This window comes from Odocoileus virginianus, chromosome 17 (assembly GCF_023699985.2).
Source record: "Odocoileus virginianus isolate 20LAN1187 ecotype Illinois chromosome 17, Ovbor_1.2, whole genome shotgun sequence".
Taxonomy (NCBI): domain Eukaryota; kingdom Metazoa; phylum Chordata; class Mammalia; order Artiodactyla; family Cervidae; genus Odocoileus; species Odocoileus virginianus.
Window position 1 is genome coordinate 28,244,514 of NC_069690.1, and position 18,364 is coordinate 28,262,877.

At 39.9% G+C, this 18,364-nt stretch overlaps 1 protein-coding gene across 1 annotated transcript; it reads right to left on the bottom strand.

The window, feature by feature from the left end:
* Positions 1 to 732: 732 nt before the first annotated feature.
* On the bottom strand, positions 733 to 17,321 carry TMEM220 (transmembrane protein 220). Its single transcript, XM_020888546.2, has 6 exons — positions 17,195 to 17,321; positions 16,498 to 16,527; positions 12,279 to 12,339; positions 10,046 to 10,169; positions 8,696 to 8,755; positions 733 to 1,994 (listed from the first exon to the last, which is right to left on the bottom strand). Exons 1-6 carry the CDS (start codon positions 17,285 to 17,287, stop codon positions 1,859 to 1,861), a joined length of 504 nt encoding a protein of 167 aa, XP_020744205.2. The 5' UTR covers positions 17,288 to 17,321; the 3' UTR covers positions 733 to 1,858.
* Between the last annotated feature and the right edge of the window lie 1,043 nt (positions 17,322 to 18,364).

An 18,364-nucleotide genomic window follows, 5' to 3' on the forward strand; every position in this document is an offset into this window, starting at 1 on the left:
TCATCCTCTGCCTCCCTCTTAACAACAGTGATGGCATTGAGGGCTCACCCAGACAATCCCCATCTCAGGATCCTTACATCTGCAAAGTGCACATTATGATGTAACATTCATGAGAATTGGGATCCAGTTATGTTTGAGACCCTTTATTCACTTTACAGACTTGGCTATAATGTGCCCTCTGCACAGTGTCAAGCATTGCTTGGAGGCTGGGTAGGTCCTTAACGGAATTTGAAAATAAGTCTGTTTCTTCATTTCTTTTTTTTTTTTTTTTTCTTAATTTTTTTTTTTTTTTAATTTTTATTAGTTGGAGGCTAATTACTTTACATCATTACAGAAGTTTTTGTTATACATTGATATGAATTAGCCCTGGATGTTTCTTCATTTCTTGACTAATAGTTATATATACAGAAACCATGAATATGCACCATAAATGTACACTACAACATTGAAATCCTTTATATAAGGAGACAAACTACCAGACTCATTTTCACTCTCCTGACATAGTTGGTGCTAATACTTTTTGAGTGAAATATTTCCTAAATCTCAGGAAACTCTTCACTACGGAGTTTGATGCCTGTGTATCATCAAACTATGGAGTTTGATACCATCAACTAAAAGAGTTGCATCCAGATGCTTTAAAACAGCACTGACCAACAGAAACAACATGTGAGCCACCTTGGTAATTTGAAATATTTTAGCAGTCACATTTTAAAGAGTACAGGACACATAAAATTAATTTTCATAATATAATTTTGTTTATTCCAATACATCTAATGTTATTTCAACATGTAATCAATATAAAAATATTTTACATTCTTTTTATACTAAGTTTAAAATGTAGTGTGTGTTTTATGCTTATAATCCATCCATTTGGACAATAACTTTTCATTGGAAAAACCTGGTCTGTATTTAGGTACAAAATTTACAGTTGAAGAAGTAGATTCACATATTTCAGTTGTTCCAAACCAAGTTAAACCAAGTGTTCCAAATACATGTAATCAGTTTCCTCATAATTGATGTTTGTAAATTAAAACAAAAAATTAAAACTTCTTCAGTAAGTACATTTCAAGTGCTCGATACAGCATGTGGCTTGTGGTCGCCAGATGGTGCAGCTCTGAAACGATCTCTCCAGAGCTACTTTTGACATTCGTTAAGGATATGTGTTTAGATTTTGGTCTTACTTTTCAATTACATGGTAATTAATATTCCCTCTCTGCTTCTTTTTGGTCCCAAATTCCTTTATTGTAACTAACTTCCCTTTTTTCCTAGACATAGTTGTTCACTTTGTTCACCCGAAGTCCTCATTTAATTCACGGCACCTCATTTAATTCATGGTACCAGTCCAATCTAATGATGTTAGTTCAAGGGCACAGCCCTCCTAAACTCCTATCTATCATTATCCAAACCCTGCTTCCCTCTGTTATCCTGTGCAGAGGAATTTATGTTTGGAATGCTCTCATGTTATCTACTTTAATCTTCACAATTATACAAATAAGTAGGCAGGCTGGTATTTATAGATAAAGAATTATCCAAAAGATAATTTCAGTTATCTTTGGAATTCTTTAATTCCAAAGAAAGTAGATTTATATGTTTCTCCAAGTCACATGGATAGTGATGAAGCAGAGTTGGAACTCATCTTTCTTAACTTTCTTACTACACTATGATAAAACAGAATGTCAGACCCTTCTCTTACTAGTCCCATCCAGTCCTGTGTTGTAAGTAGGCATACAAAGTTCTTAGGATTTAAAAAAAAATTCATCTCTAGTAGTAACTCAAAATAAATTCCTAGGAAGTCAGCTTGTTACAACCATGTTTATAAAAAATCAAGAACTCTCATTTTAGGAACAGGATTCTTCATTTAAATCACCGTCTTGCAGTGAGCTGGCCAGGAGGAGCGCATCTCCTTGTTTATATATATGTAGACCCAGGAGATAAATGGGAGAAGAGCGACTGTGGTAGCAATGGCCAGCTGAATTCTCCCACCACCTGGAGTCCTATAGACACAAAAAAATGATTAGAAACAAAAATCCAATAAAAGTTACAATTTGGTTTGGTAATAAGACTGAATTTAATAAAACATCACTGCATTTTTGTACAGTCTTTTTAATTTTTTAAATTGAAATATAATTCTTACTTGTAGTTCTTTATATGTTCCTACTGCAAATCCTTGTTTTTTTTTAATGTGTATTCTACATAGCTTTTCCCACTCAGTTAATAATGTGTTGTGAGGAACTGAGGTCATTGATTAAGCAGTGTTAAAATGGATCCTCAACTAATGATTTTTAGTGTCCCGTTGAGGAAAACTTTTTCTCCTCAAGGTTTTGAAGATACTAAATTATCTTTTCTAAAAAGTTTAATCATTTTGATTTTTACATTAGATCTATAATCCACCTAGAATCGATTTTTACAAAAGTTAGAGGGGTTGTTTCTCTTTTTTCTGTATCAATATTCAATTGATTCATCACTATTTATTGAAAAGATTATCCCAGAGTGCTACCACTGTCCTAAGTCAAGGGTCTATATGTACACGGAACTGTTCCTAGACTCTTTTGTTTCATTCACTTATCCTTTTGCCAGTATGGGTTTATCGTATACAGCCAAAGAATCATTATTTAGGTGTTCTTTATTTTAATATCAAGATCTTTAATTTCTCCCATAATGTTTTATAGTTTTTATAGTTTTGCTTGTAGGGATTTTGCATATCTCTGCTGTATTTAGTCCTGGGGTGTTGACATATTGATATTATAAATGGTAACTTTTTATCATTTTCTGTTATTGCTGATTAAAAGTAAGATTTTAGTAAATTGACATAGTATCCAGCAATCATGCCAAACTCACCTATTTGAAGAACATTTTAGATTTTTAAAAAATTTTTTACATATGCAATTAATGTCATCTGTGAATAAGGAAAATTTAATTTTTCCCTTCCAATCCTTGGGCCGTGTCTTTCTCTCTTTTTGCCTTATTGTACTGGCGAGGACAAGCGCTAGAATGGTGGTGAGAAGTGGCAGCGGGGGCCACTCCTCACTCCTGATCTCAGAGGAAGTATTCAGCGGCTCACCATTAAGGGTTATGCTTTGGTATAGCTACTCTTTATCAGGGAGCTCAGTGCTAAGTAAGCTGCACGCAATGCAGGAGACACGAGTTCAATCCCTGGGTCCAGAAGATCCCCTGGAGAAGGAAATGGCAACCCACTCCAGTATTTTTGCCTGGGAAGTTCCATGGACAGAGGAGCCTGGCAGACTACAGTCCACGGGTTCACAAAGTGTCAGACACGACTTAGCAACTAAACAACAACAACCCTTTATCAGGGTAAGTCTGTTTTCTATGAGTTTTTTATTCTAAGTGGCTGTTGGATTTTGTCAAATGTTCTTTTAGTATAGATTTTTTTTTTCTTTCATTCTATTAATCTGGTGAAAAACATTGGTTGCTTTTCAAATGTTAGTTAAACTAACTGTATTCCTAGAAAAAACCCAGCTTGGTGGTCGGGTCATGAATTGCAGGACTTGATTTGCTAATTTGTTTAGGGTTTTTCCGTTTGTGGTCATGAATGAAATTGCTGTATAATTTCTTTTTTTCTTTCCTTTTTTTGGGTGGTAGGAGTAACATTCTTGCCAAGTTTTGCTATCCAGATTATTCTGCCCTCAACAAATAAACTGGAAAGTATTGCTTCTTTTTCTGTGCTCTGAAAGAGTTTGTTGAAGGTTGGCATTATTTCTTCTTTAAATATTAGGTAGAATTCTGCAGTTACGCCATTTAGAGTTTTCTTTTAGGAAAAGTTATCTACTCAATTTCTTTAACAGTTATAAGACCATTCTGAGTATTTCTTCCTATATCAGTTCTGACAAATTGTATTTCTCAGTGAATTTGTTCATTTCATCTACATTTTCATATTTATTGGGAAAAAGTTGTTAATAATATCTTATGATTTTTGCAGTATCTGTTACATGGGTAATAACTTTCTTTTTCTTTCCTGATTATTGGTGTTTTGTGCCTTCCTTTCCTTGTTCTCACTCTAATTATTTTTACCTTTTTAGTCTTGCCAGGGTTTATCAATATTATTAATCATTTCAGAGAATGAAATGTTGATTTTTTTTTATTTTATTGGTTTCTGCTTTTGTGTTTATTTTCTCATTATTTCTTTAGGCTTATTTTACTGTTATTTTCCTTCTTTAACTGGAGAATTCTTAACTTCTTGGAAGTTTAGCTCATTGATTTTTCAGCCTTTTTTTTCTTATACATGTATTTAAGGCTATAAATTCCCCCATAAGCATGCTTTTTAGCCCCCATCCCACAAATTTTATTGTGTTATGTTTTCTTTATCATTTAGTTCAAAATATTTTCTAATTTTCATTGTGATTTCTTCCAGATGTTCTTTGGAAGTATATTTCCTGATTTTCAAACATACAGTGGCTATATAATTATTATTTTTGTTAATGATTTCTAGCTTAATTGCACTGTGGTCAGAGGACATACTCCATATTACAGTTCTTTGAAATTTGTTGGGACTTATTTCATGCTGAACATGAAGTCTTTTTGTAAATATTCAATGTTTACTTGAAAAGAATGTGAATTCTGCTCTTCTTGGTGCTAGTGTTCTATATATGTCCATTAGGTCAAGTTTTTTATTGTGTAGCTAGTCTTCTATATCTTTACTGATTTTTAAAATCTTCTTGTTCTGTTAGTAACTGGAAAAAGCATATTAAAGTCTCCCAAAATGATTGTTAATTTTTCAGTTTTTCTTTTTTGGCTTGTCAGTATTTATTTTATATATTTTGAGGCTATGTTAATTATATATGCTTTTTATTAATAAGTGGTGTTGAGATCACCAGAGAGCCGAAGGGAAAAAAAGATAATATTGCATCCATTCTTTCTGCCATTATACTAGGATAAATTCTAAATAGATAAATTCTAAATAGGTCAAAAATTTAAATGTAAAAATGAAACCATACATATATTAGGAGAAAAGTTGGGTAAGTTACTTAAAAGCTGAGAGGACGGAAAGTTTTCCTACCTGTGACTCCAGATCCAGAAGCAGTAAGGGAATGGATTGATCAATTTGGATACATTAAAGTATTTTTTCATGGCAAAGCATACTTTGCATGAGTAAAGTAAAAGGACAATAAAAGCAAAAAAGAATGTTCATCTTATATCACTGCTGCTGCTGCTGCTAAATCGCTTCAGTTGTATCAGACTCTGTGCGACCCCACAGATGGCAGCCCACCAGGCTCCGCCGTCCCCGGGATTCTCCAGGCAAGAACACTGGAGTGGGTTGCCATTTCCTTCCCCAATGCATGAAAGTGAAAAGTGAAAGTGAAGTCGCTCAGTCATGTCCGACTCTTTGTGACTCCATGGACTGCAGCCTACCAGGCTCCTCTGTCCATGGGATTTTCCAGGCAAGATTACTGGAGTGGGGTGCCATTGCCTTCTCCAATCTTATATCACAGACAGGGTTACTAGCCCTAGTATGTAAAGAGCTTCCTTCCGAAAGTAGAGAAGACCAACTGCCTTAGAAAATGGTTAAACCTACATCTCTCAGAGATGAACTAACATGTATAGAAAAAGAAATGCAGATGACTCTTAATCATACAAAAATATGCTCACCTTTGCTCCTGATAAGAGAAATGCAAGTGAAAGCTACTACCCGTTTCTCAACTATCCAATTAGTAAAACTTCAGAAATTTGACAATACACTCTGTTGGTACTGTTTTTAATATCAAGCGATTAGATACAGTCTGAACAGTAGAGGACTGGATGCATATACTGTGGACATATCAAAATAAGCAAAGTCAAAAATAAATAAATAAGCAAAGTCTTTATATACCACAGAATGATCTCCAGGATGTGGTAAGGGTAAAACGAAGAATACAATTGTGTATAATGTGCTACCACTTTATCTAAGACAAGCAGGAGTACCAATGAATGCATGTATTTGCTCCATTAAGAAAGCATGGAAGGATAAACCACAAAGTAGAAAAAAGTTTTACCTACAGAGAAAGGGAGGAATTAGGGTTGGGGGATAGAGAAGTTAGAGCCCTTTGAATGTCCTCTGTTTTGTAAATCTATATGTAGAACCATATAGATATTTTACATAAGTATAAAACAAAATACATTTTAAATAAAGTATCCCTAGAAATTTAAAATGAAATAAACTATGTATTCACTTGGTGAGATTAGCATACAGAGTAACTATTCCACATAATTTGAATGTGCATCCCTTAAAGAGATATTCCCTAACAACAACAACACAAAGTACCTATTTTCTGTAATTATATTATTATTCTGAGATTGTGTTGTATTGTGGGATAAGTCAGATGAGTTATGTTGAGGTCTCTGAGACTAGAGATTTTTTGACATGATTAAAAGGAAATACAGATTTAAGATTGCTGACAAGTTTAAATGAAAACCTGTATTCCTGAATTTGAATTCTAGGATCAACATGAACTCATAAGGGATTTTATCTTTAACTATATATATGTAAAAATATATATACATATAGCTACTTTCTATATATTTTATATACTCATATATGTATGCATATACATTTATGACACATGTAATACATGTGTGTATACATACACATGTACATATATGTGAATTTCCTAGTTCTGACCACTAAAAAGAATGAACTCAATCCAGTAGTAGTGAGCACCATTTATACCCACAATGTGACCTCTAAATACTATTAGCTACCAAAAGTAATGAAGGCTTTTGGGGGAAATGGTTGATTCCAGGTCTGGGGCATAAAATGTACATCTTAGTGTGGAACATTTTGTCATACCAGAAAGCAAGGAAGCAATCAAAATTTACTAAGACCAAAAAAACTAAAAGTTTACTAGGATCATGTTAAACAGAATTCTGGAGCCAGTGTGAATAAGTGCCACTGATCAAAGATGGAACAGCCTAAGCAACTGCCATGGACTGAAAAAACATCAAGTATGTTGAGATCTATGACTTTATAATGGTACTGTTACATAAACAAAACTCACTGGTCACTTCTGGAAGATGCCCAGGCAAGAAAAACTCATTATTCTGAAAACTGGGCAATTAAGAGAATCAACTCCTTTTCCTCTTATGATTTGTATCTGAGTAGTCAAAGAATTGATAAGTAGAAGTTTTCGAAGTTTTCCAGGTAATAGTCAAGAAATTATATAATTAGAGTATCAGCATTCTGCAACTCGAATTCGTGGATTTAGGCAATGGTCATGAAGATGTTATACTAATGTTACAGAGAAACAGCGAGGTGTGATGTACGTTATGATGGAAGTACATACCACCACCCATGAGGTGGTCTTGCTTGGTGGTGGCGGTGATGGTGGTGATGAGGATGATAAGAGGAAATGGAGAAGAAGACAACAACGATGACCAGCCTGTGCCTAAGCCTGGGATCTTACCACCAGTTTTTAGGAAATACGGAGCACAGAGAAACAAGCATTTATCATACAGTTGTGGAAATGTAAACACTGGCTGGACAACTCAGTACTGAATAAAATAATAATTACTGTTTTATTTTTGTGTGTGTATTGGTAGTAGAATGGTTATTTTTTAAGTGCTTACCTTTTAGAGACACATACTGAAACATATAAAACATAAAATAATATGATGTTTGAGATTTATTTCAAAATAATCAGGATAGTGGTAGATGATACAAGATTGGATATATGATAAATGTTGAAAATGGGTGATGAGTACATCTGATTCATTATATTCATCTCTCTACTTTTGAATATGTTTGGATATTTCAAAATAAAAACTCAAAAATTTTTTCATTACCAAAAAAATGTCCCCTACTCTAATGCTGATTTTAAAGTCTACTTTTTAAAATTAAAATGTTTATACAGGCTTTCATTTGGTTGGTATTCGTATACTGTGATTTTTCCATCTTTTGACTTTCAATCTTTCTGATTCTGTGTATTTAAGAGTTCTCTTTTGTAAGCAGTGTTTGGTTGGGTTTTTAATCTTTATCCATTTTGAAGATCTTTGAATCTTTATTGGAATATTTACATTTAATGTGATTTCTCATATATTTGAATGTAATTCTCTCTCTCAACATCTGCTTCTCTGTATCTGTTCTGTATCTGTTCTCTGTGTTTTTCTCTTCTCCTTTCCTGCCTTCTGTACTCCTTTTCTCTTAGTGGTTACCTCTTAGATTATTTTTCTAAGATTTTTTTAGATTATTTTTCTAATAATATAAGGTTTCCTCTTAGATTATTACCACGTGAATCCTTGACTTATCAAAGTCTGATATAAGTTAGTACTTTTACCCTTTTCAGATAATTCAAGGACCCCAGACTGCTTTAGCTCCATTTTTCTCCCTTCCAACTTAGATGCTCAGGTGTCATGTATTTTTCTTTTTCCATTACTGTTTTAGAAAGTTAATATTCACATACATGCACCTCCAGTTTTATACTTATTTGCTACTCACTTTTCCTCAGTCTCCAAGCTTCCTTTGGAGATCACGTTCTCCCTGAAGAGACACCCTCCTGGACTGGCAACTCCCTGCGACGACTCAGAAAACTGTGTATTGTGGTATTCACAAAAGTATGAGTGACCATGAAACACCGAGCCATCCATTGTTAGCTTCCCTTACAAAAAGGGAAGATTTCTCCCAAAAGATTCCTGTTTACATCTGTGTCAGTATTCTCATTCACCTGCTTGAGCACATCTGATTTTACCTGATGGGTCGAGAACTTACTTTGAAGAGCTGTGGCACAGACCCAGCCATGCTGTGATGATCACGAGACCAAACAGCTCCCTACAAAACGGCAGAGATTTCATTTTTTTTTTTGAAGATGCTGCAAGTGAGATGCATATCATTCCATTTTCTCCCTGACACTTGCTTCTGCTGATTGTCTGATGACTTGCTCCAAGATACAAGCATCTACAAAATACTTTCAAGTCTGGCCATGACTCGTAAATTACTTTTGTCAGACCCTTTAAAGCCCAATATGAAAATAAATTTCATCTTAGGAGGCAGATATGAACTTCATGATTGTTTCCCAATTTATAGATGAACAGAGAAACAACCAAAACAAAAAACAGATAAATCACTTATTTCATGTCATGGGGAAGAATACTACAGTCAAGAAGATAATCCCAGATTTGATCAGGCACTCTCTTCATATTGTTTTAGAGGGGTCAGTGTTGGGCAGGTTGAGCTCAAATCAGTAATTCAAGTACACATTGTAGGAGACAAGGTCATGTCTTAGAGGAGAGGAATGATTTGTCAAATGAGTCAGTCTAATGATTTGGGGGTGGGTATATGCTTCTAGAATTATTTGTTAAAAGGTCGTATCTTCTACACAGAGTAGAACATAATTGTATTTGGCCAAGTACCACTCGGAAGCCCCTCTTTGATTTCACTGAAAATCGTGGGCTTCAAGTAGGTGGGGGTTGATTCAAACCATCTGGTCTGCATTCCCATCCCCAACCCGATCTAGTTTCCAAAGATTAGGGCCTGTAACGGCAGCACAAAATCAGTGGGACTTAACCTACAGGACTCTCAGTCTTGGTGTTGGCAGCTGTTAGCAGTGGGGCAGAAAGGAAAGGAACAGGGCTCTTTGTGAGGCCAGGGAGTCAAGGGTGAGGGGAAGCAGAGGAAGAGGTGATAAAATGAGCCAGTGATGGTGACAGGGGGTGCAGAGGACGAGATGTGCAAGGGCAAGGCTGGCAGACGTCCCCCTCTGAGGAGGCCGGTCACACTGGTAAGTAAAGAGTTTGGCTTGTACCCGGACTGAGCCCCATTGCTGATGGAGTTTTCACCTCATTAGACTGGACTGAACATTACTCTATGGCATCACTGCTCATCACAAGGGGGGGCCAAGGTCCAACTGCCTGATGGTAATATAAGGTGATGTGTAGCATGTAAATCCTGGCTCCAGCTCCATCTCTGCCTCAGTTTCTTTAGCATGTAAAGGAGATAATATCTTCCCTGCCCCTCAAGGTATTGGGGGAGTTAAAGCACCACAGATAAGGTGTTGTGAAGACACAGATGTCTCAGTTCTTCCCCACCCCCTCCGAAGAGTAAAAACCACCACTCACTCACCTGCCTTCCTCCTCATGCAAGAGGTTCTGTTTCTTATGAAGCAAGAGGTTGTATGCCAAGCCGATAGCCCACAGGCCACAAAGGAATATATGTATTGCAGACACACTCTTCCAAATAAAGTTACCTAAAAACAGATATCCTGGTGCTGTTAATCATGGAACCACGCCCCAGAGAAACAAGATTTCTTTGTATTGGCTTTTAATCTGCCTTCAGGGAAAGCATACAGAAAAGGCTGGGGTTTTTTTTTTTTTTTTTTTTTGGTTGTTTTGATTTGCCCTCAAATCAAAAGGTTAAAACAGGTGAAAACAATATTTATAAACTTAAGTGGACATTTATTATTTTGGTTGTTCATTATCTCCCATTCGGATGCTGACTGACCCATCTTTTCTCTGCGGACCCACCCTTCCCACACTCTCAGTCCCGGTGTCCCAGACAACCGGACACTAACAAGATCAATGTATTCCATCCCTTTGGTGACAGTGATTTGTCTCAGGATGAACAGATAACTGATCAGGAGCACCAGTTCCATCCAGAGCTTTTGCGGAGCTATCAGGGAAGTAGATTCTAGATTCTGCTGGACTTAGCATGGTGAAGCTGTGACCTTTGAGCGGCAGGGCCTTCACGTGGAGCCCAGGGCTGAAGTGCAGCTGATGTGCAACTAAGACTGCAGAGAAGTTTAAGTTCTGAGTCACCACCAGCAGCTGAAGCCAGCACCGCCCCAGCCTTTTGTAAAGGATCCCAGTACATCTCGCTTCAGCTTATAGGACATTTGAGTTGAGTATTTTTTCCTTGCTTGCAACTAATGGAGCCCTAATGGATACACCTTAAAGATGTAAACAGAGTTCTAGGGGCCTGTACAAGAAGTCCGTACATCTGGGTGATGGGAGTTTTCCCCACCCAGGCGGGAATCATTTGTCTTTATTCTAAGGCCCTGAGAAATTTCCAGCCCCACTAGTAGAAGCTGATTTAAAGAAAGTGACTGCAGGACTGATATTCCCCACTAATAAGAAAATGTTAGTAAACAATGTAGAAAAAATTTTTTTTTCTGCTAGAAGACACTTCTATAGAATGAAACTGTCCAACTTAGGTTTAGTGAATTTTTAGGGCCGTAAAAGGTGAAGCAGCTATGTTTTGCCCCCTGACTGAGGTTGGTGACCTATGGCCCATACAAGCCAGCTAATGTAAGTGAATATTTTATATGTATTCTCACCTGGGATGTATGTGTAAGGAGTCCAAGGAGTAGGTTATGAAACAAATACACGATAGAGCCTCTGTGTTATACATCCATTCACTGACTCAACAAGTGTTGGGTACATGAGTTAGACATGATCCTGCTTTTAAGGGGCCTACAGTCTAGATGGAGGAAGCATATATAGAAGTATGCAGGAAATTACTGGAGTTACTGTGATGGATTCCCTGGTAGCTCAGAAGGTAAAGAATCTACCTGCAATGCAGGTGACCCAGGTTCGATCTCTGGGTCGGGAAGATCCCCTGGAGAAGGAAATGGCAACCCACTCCAGTATTCTTGCCTAGAAAATCCCATGAATGGAGGAGCCTAGCAGGCTACATACCATGGGGTCACAAAGAGTTGGACACAAATGAGCAACTTCATTTTCACTTTCACTGTGATGGTACACAGGGAGACTAGAAAGGGCAATATGTATTAATGAGAAATCCAGAGATTTCTATAATTACAGACATTATAGACAGTTTCTATATAATAGTAGCGATGCAGATACATAGGTATCTGATACATAGCAGTTCATTCATTTTGAATGAATTCAAAATCAGAAAAAGATGAACCAGATTGGTACTGGGTGAAGGATTTGTATAGAGTAGATACATAATAGACATTGATCCCCACTGAGTATGGAGACAAAGTTAGCAGTTTGATTGTTGCTGATTTTCCATTAGCTTAGTGGCTTAAGAAATAAACAGCAGTGACTGAAGCCCTTCTCTCTTGGGCTACATGGCCTAACTGCTGTTCCACATCAGCATCAGAGATGCTGGGATCCAAGTGCATAAAGCCTGTCTTAGTATGGCACATCCGCATCAAGTTTTCCTGAAGATGGAAGGGGATGATCTAGATTGGAATTCACCTCCTCTTAGGATCAGAAGGAAGAGGAAAGACATGGAGGGCTCCAGTTTTTTACTGGGAGTTGGGCAGACAGACTCTCATTATTAAAAGGAAATCTGATGTTTCATATCACCATTGAGAATTCAAGGTTCATACCTGTGACAAGAGGGTTAAGTCCAACAAGCAGGGTCAGAGTGGCAGGAATTGTATACACAACCTGTGAGCAAAAGAGAGGAAATTACAGGGGTAAGAAGGATGCCCAATATAGGAGATGTTCAGAGACGTTTAGGGAGTAAAGAAAGATGACACTAGTGGTGGCCCCACGTGCCATGATTTACTTCCAGCTTTTAGTAACAACCAAGGAAGTGGTAACCTCTGCTTTTACGGCACTTACCATGTCAGGGTGTCATTTTATCTGACTTCTTCCTAGACTGTAGGCTCTTCCAGGAAAGACATTCATTTTCAAGCTCTAGCAGTAAGCAGAGCTCTGATCTCAAGACACAGTGACCTCATAATCTCTCCCAAGTGACATCCATGCCTAAATGCCCTTCCCCTACTTTTCAAAAATTGCTCTATGAAAAGTAGGACCCAAGCAGCCATAATTAGCTATGTGGCCCTGCTGGGTCTAGACCCATGGACCATCCAGCCCCATACTCCATCTCTGCAAGTGAGACCACAGAAAGTTTACTAACAGTGTATAGATCACATGTGCCCAATAAGTTCAGGTTCTTCATTTCTGAATCTGGTAACTTGTTTTGGAGTTGCAAAGACGGGCCCTGAAGAGGCCTCATTCACAGCAAGTAGGCAGATTCTAGAAAAACCTATTGCTTCTGTGTGGTGGGCAGAGGACAAGCAGAGGTGGGAGGTTTATAAGAAGTATGGGGGCCTCCCCAGAAATGTAGCTGTGAGCCACATCAATCGTGATGCCTAGTTAGAAATCATTCGTTTATCTGGACGTTGTCAAGGCTCAACATTTTAAGTGATCTGCTGTCACTGTGAAAACACACCTGTCTTGACCCTGGGGAGAGATGGTATCTATATTACAGATCATGTTCATCCCTCTCAAAGGGTCCCCAGTGATGACTGGAATATCAGCTGGTACCAACATTTGCAAGGACAACCGTGCTGCTGAGGGTTAGACCAGACGTTAGTGTGCATATGAATTATCTGGAAGTCTGATTAAAATGCAGATCTGATTCCAGAGGTCTGGGGTAGGACCCAAGATTCTGCTTTTCTAATAAGCACCCAGGGGACACTGCTGCTGTTGTTCCAAGGACCACACTTAGAGCAGTAAGGGGTTAGTTAGTTCCCACCAGTAAAAAACCACATGACTTAGCAACTGAGGAAGAGACTGAGACAGACTGGCAGATAGAAATTAAACACATACACATCATACAATATTTAACTGTATTCTCCATAGGAAGTGTTTGGCAGAGATTTTTAAATGTGCATTTAAGTATAACATATCTGTGATTCATAGATTAAAGGGTCTAAGATCTTCTTATTCTATGTATTGTAAACACATGAACAGGACAAATCTTTAAGTAATAGTTTCCCATGGTAGCTGTGCCATGTTAATCCTTATTTAAATGCTTACCTCTGTTTTGAATGAGATTAAGGATTTTTTTTTTACATGCAGAGACTGAAAGTAATTGTTTTTAGTACACAAGTAAAAACAATGCACAGTATAAACACTCAGTAATGAACTCAGCAGAATACACATATAATGGTCTTTTATCTTTTTGTTGGTGGATTTTTTAAACTAAAGGGTATTGTAATATTTATTTACTGTATTTGGTTTAATTGAACATATAGCCACTGAGACCCATGACAGTCATTTCTAACAATGCTCTCCCTGTCTCCGTGCCACTATAAAAACTAAAAAAGCCAATTTGTTTTCTTAGCCTTTTTAGCAGTGAGGAGCCATCATGTTCCAGCAATGAAATGTAGAGAGAAGTCTTCTGGAGGCAAGGCTGATAGGTAGAGCCCTTAACACTCAATATGCGTGGGTACTGACTAAGCAGGATGGATCCTAGACCATAAGTCTTATTAGTAGTAATATGTACTAACTGGATAGCAGCCTGTCTGGGGAGCTTCTTGGGAAATATTTGCTCCCTGATGAAAGGGAGAAGCAGCACAGGAGGAAAACTGGTTTTGCCTCCTGCCTTGTTTCTTCCTGCTTGTGATGCTTTTGTCTAGAGATGAGATGTCTGGAGCTGCAGCAGCCATTCTGTAAACATGAAAGGATATATCACCTACCCATTGAGGTTTGGCAGAGAAACAAGAAAGCAAGCCCAGGTCCTTGATGACACTGTTGACCATTAAGCAGCTGCCTCTAGACTTCTTCTCATGAGATGGTCTGTATGTTTATAATCTGATGCTAGTCAGATATTCTGTTATTTGCTCCTGTGTGCATCCTGATACAAGTATACTCCATGAACAATTTGTGGTAGGGAACATGGGCATCAGTCAGGTACAGTACAAGACCCCAGGACCCAGTAACCTAATATCAGTTCATCTGTGTTCCTTCTTCCACTCTAAGAGTCAATCTGGGAAGGATTGCCATAGGAAAGCTGTATGCTAGGTTGCCAAGTAAGAAGAGGGAACTGGCCCCTGACCCCTGGAAGCTGGCATATACAGAGCCAACTCTAATGCAAAGCAGAATGAGTTAGTGCTACAGTGAAGGTTCAAAGGAAGGATGCTTGGAACTTATGGGAAAGAGGTGGAGAGATTTTGTGGTGAGATAACATTTGAGATAGACCTGGACACTTAAATAGAGGCTGACACAGAAATTCTCAGGGCAAGGCACAGAAGTACTACAGGTGGACTAGTCTTCCAAGACCAAGTTGGGAAGGTAGGTTAGGGCCATACTGTGGAGGGCCAACTTAAGACATCTTGGGAAATGATGAAAGTCTCTGTCAGGAAGCAATATGTGGGAAGAATTACAGGAATGTAAGAGATTAGAGGCAGCTCAAAGAATTAGAAAGGACCCATAAGGGTCCACATGGGAGGTAATGGGGGGCTAAACTGGAGGTGAGTGAGGATGTCTGTGGGGGTCTGGTGTTGATGCTCAAATTCCATCATCCAAGCATGATGTAAAGGGTAAATGTATAGATACTGTACAGATAAGCAATTAGACCTACACTGCTTTTTGGTGGATTGCTTTGTTCTTCATTTTGTGTTTTGAGGGGCTCTCAAAGACAGTAGTAAGAAAACAGATATTAGAGATGGCTGAGGTTTTGAGCAAGGATGACTCAGAATGACTCTGCTGCTAACAGAAATGGTGAGTCAGGAGGAAGAATGGGTTTTAGAAGGAAAGATGCTGAAAAGGACCTTGTGCGTATTTGAGGAGCCAGTGTGACTGACGTACTGGGGCACGGATCTAGGAGTCTTTTGGAAATTCACCATTAAGCTGGATAGTTGGAACTGCAGGAGAAATAACATTTGGAACTAAGGACACAGACTAGAGTGCTGAGGAAGAGGCCATTTGATTTGATGCTGGGACATGAGAATCTGGACAATAAGAATATCAGAATGTAGTTATATTTATATGTGATATTATATGTACTGTTATTCCAAATGCTTTCACTTGTTGCTACTTGTACAAAGTCAACATTATTTCAAAGCTTAAGATCATCTCATCGGTGATATTGTGTAGTCTTAGGTGCCTCTGTTAAAAGAAACAAAATCCAGATATTTCAGAAAATGTGTGGAACAAATCCCCCCCTCCTCTAAATGGTTTAGTCAGAGCATCAGTTCAGTGTATACTGTAGGTTTTATGGGCTTTAATTACTTTTTGTGGCTATAACTCACTGAATTAGCAGAACCACAGACCTTAAGCCTGCAATTTTCCAATCAAACGTTTGTTGGAGTTTCTGGGTAGAAATTCATGAGGATTGGTTCACACGACCTTGAGAGGTCTTCTCTGTCTTCAGAAAAGTGTTCTCAGTTGGCCTGTTTTATTCAAAGGGAATACAGCTGAAAGGCCCCTGTATCTCTGGAAAATTCTGAATTCTCAATTTGATCCTTCTCCTCCGAATGTTTTCACATTTCCCTGGTGGTTCAGACGGTAAAGAATCTGCCTACAATGCAGGAGACCCAGGTTCTATCTCTGGGTCAGGAAGATCCCCGGAAGAAGGCACTGGCCACCCATTCCAGTCTGAGGACCTACAGTCTATACAGTGGCAAAGAGTCAGATATGCTTGAGTGACAAACACTTGCACTTTTCCTCCTAATATTTTAGGAAAGGCGCTTACTAAGGATTTGATTTCTAAACTTTTACCTACATGAAGCAAGGAGGAAGGCAAACAGACACACGGCATGTTTCGTGCAGTTCCCTGATTCTTTTAGGTATGGGAGGGCAGTCCATACTCACCATCCACAGTTCTGCATCCGGATCGTTCACCTGGAACGCCAGAACAGCAGCATTAGCCCCATGCTCTCACAGTCCTGTTCCAGTATTTTTGGTCTGCTCTTCATTCATGTCAGCCATTTGCTAAGCCGAGCAGGAGGATACATAGGAGTAAGACAGTCTAGCTGATGGGGTGTGTGTGTGTATGTGTGTAGGGGGTGTTTCTGGCTGGCCCCAGCACCTGGTTTGAGCACACAGCCGCACTTACTTGTAAAGAAGCGCACAGAGGCTCTGCGAAGTGTGGGCCAAGCCCAGAACGGGTGTTTAAACGACCCTCCAGTCTCAAGAAATGAGGGAAGCTATGGCGAGGGGGCCCCAGATCTTACTTGAAAGGATAATTAGCTGTGAAGGTTTTTGTTCTGCTTGCTCTCCGAGCTGTGCACAGCCTTGCCCCCGGCTGCCTTTTTATAAAGGTCCCCCGCAAAGAGACACGCGCCAAACCTGCTCCTTCCAGCCAGCGAGCAAACGGGGTCATGTGACCGCATCTGTGTCTCAGCCCAGACGGGGTGGGGGTTCCCCAAGCTTCAACCCTAACTCCCGCCCTCCCCGTACAGGGCCGGCTTCTGCGACCCCGCCGGTCGGTCGGTCTACACCGCAACCGGCCTGGAGTCGGAGCCCGGGGCTCCCCTCCCGCCGCCCCCGCCCGGCCCGGGGCGCTGACCTGCACAAAGGCCGCCAGCGCGAAGAAGGCGCCCATGAGCCAGTTGCAGGCGCGCCACAGGCCCCGCGGCCCGCGCCCCGCCGCCGGCGCCATGGTCGGGCGGACGGGCTGGGACGGGCCGGGACAGGCCGGGCCGGGCGGGGCGCGGGTCCGCAGGGCGGGGCGGCCCACCTCCGGCCCCTCCTCCCGCCCCGCCCGCTAGCTCGCTCGCCCGCCCGCCGGAAGGTCCGGGGCCACGGGCAGCGCGCGCCAGGGCGTGGGGGACGCTGAGCGGGTTTCCCTGTGGGCCCCCATTCGTTCCTCCCCAAACGTGGGGAGGCGCGGGGGTCTGCCCATTTCACAGACGCGGAGAGTGAGTCCCAGGGCGCCCGCGTGGCCGTCCCAGCATCTCACAGCTGGTGCGTGGTGGCAGGAACTTGCCCTTGAACCCAGAGAGGTGTAACTCCCAACACCAGTTTTCACTAAGGCTGTCTTCCTCATATTTAAAAAAAATTAGAGGAAATTAGAAGGGAGGGAGAGAGGAGCGAAGGAATGAGGGGAAAAAAAAGGTGTGTGTGTGTATGCGTGTGAGTGCGCGCCTTCTGGTTAGTGTTTATGCATTTCTTTTCAAAGCTCGGAAACTTTCAAAGCGCTGTAAGCATTATGGTAATTTCTTAAGAGTGACGACAGTGGTATTAGCATCTCATACAGCTCACAGCTTTTCTAAAGACAGCCTCGTTTATCTTCATGGGCTTTTATTATCAGAGGTATTTACATATTATACATATTTACAATTCTTTCCCACCACCAAAACCAACAAGATCTCCACACGTTTTGCTCATGAATTTCTTATGAACTAAAGACACTTGAAATATTCACTGTTCTCCCCTCGCTTGTTTTACGGGCCTTTTTCTGTTTTCTTTTTTTTTTTTTCTGATTAGTTCTTCGTGGGGCTCATTTACACATCCATAGGCCTCATCATTTTTGCTGTTCTGAAAAGTCTTAATCCCTTCAAATCATCAGCGTGTACTCCTGTGCTCCTCTCCTTTTTGCTAAATCTCCTAAAACTCTTATAGGGTTTTTTCTTTCTTTCTCTTTTTCATTCGTTTCAAAGAATGCTTATTTCAGGAACACGGGCTGCCTGGCCTGCTTACTTGGTGTAGGGACCACAAAGGGGACTTACTGTGCGCA

Excerpts from the sequence above, each read along its gene's own strand:
- TMEM220 (XM_020888546.2), bottom strand. The coding sequence starts at position 17,287 with ATGGCGCCGGCGGCGGGGCGCGGGCCGCGGGGCCTGTGGCGCGCCTGC. Across the intron at positions 8,756-10,045 it reads TTGCATGAGGAGGAAGGCAG|GGAGCTGTTTGGTCTCGTGA; the intron begins GTGAGTGAGTGG and ends GCCGTTTTGTAG. Across the intron at positions 1,995-8,695 it reads CTGTGCCACAGCTCTTCAAA|GACTCCAGGTGGTGGGAGAA; the intron begins GTAAGTTCTCGA and ends TTGTGTCTATAG.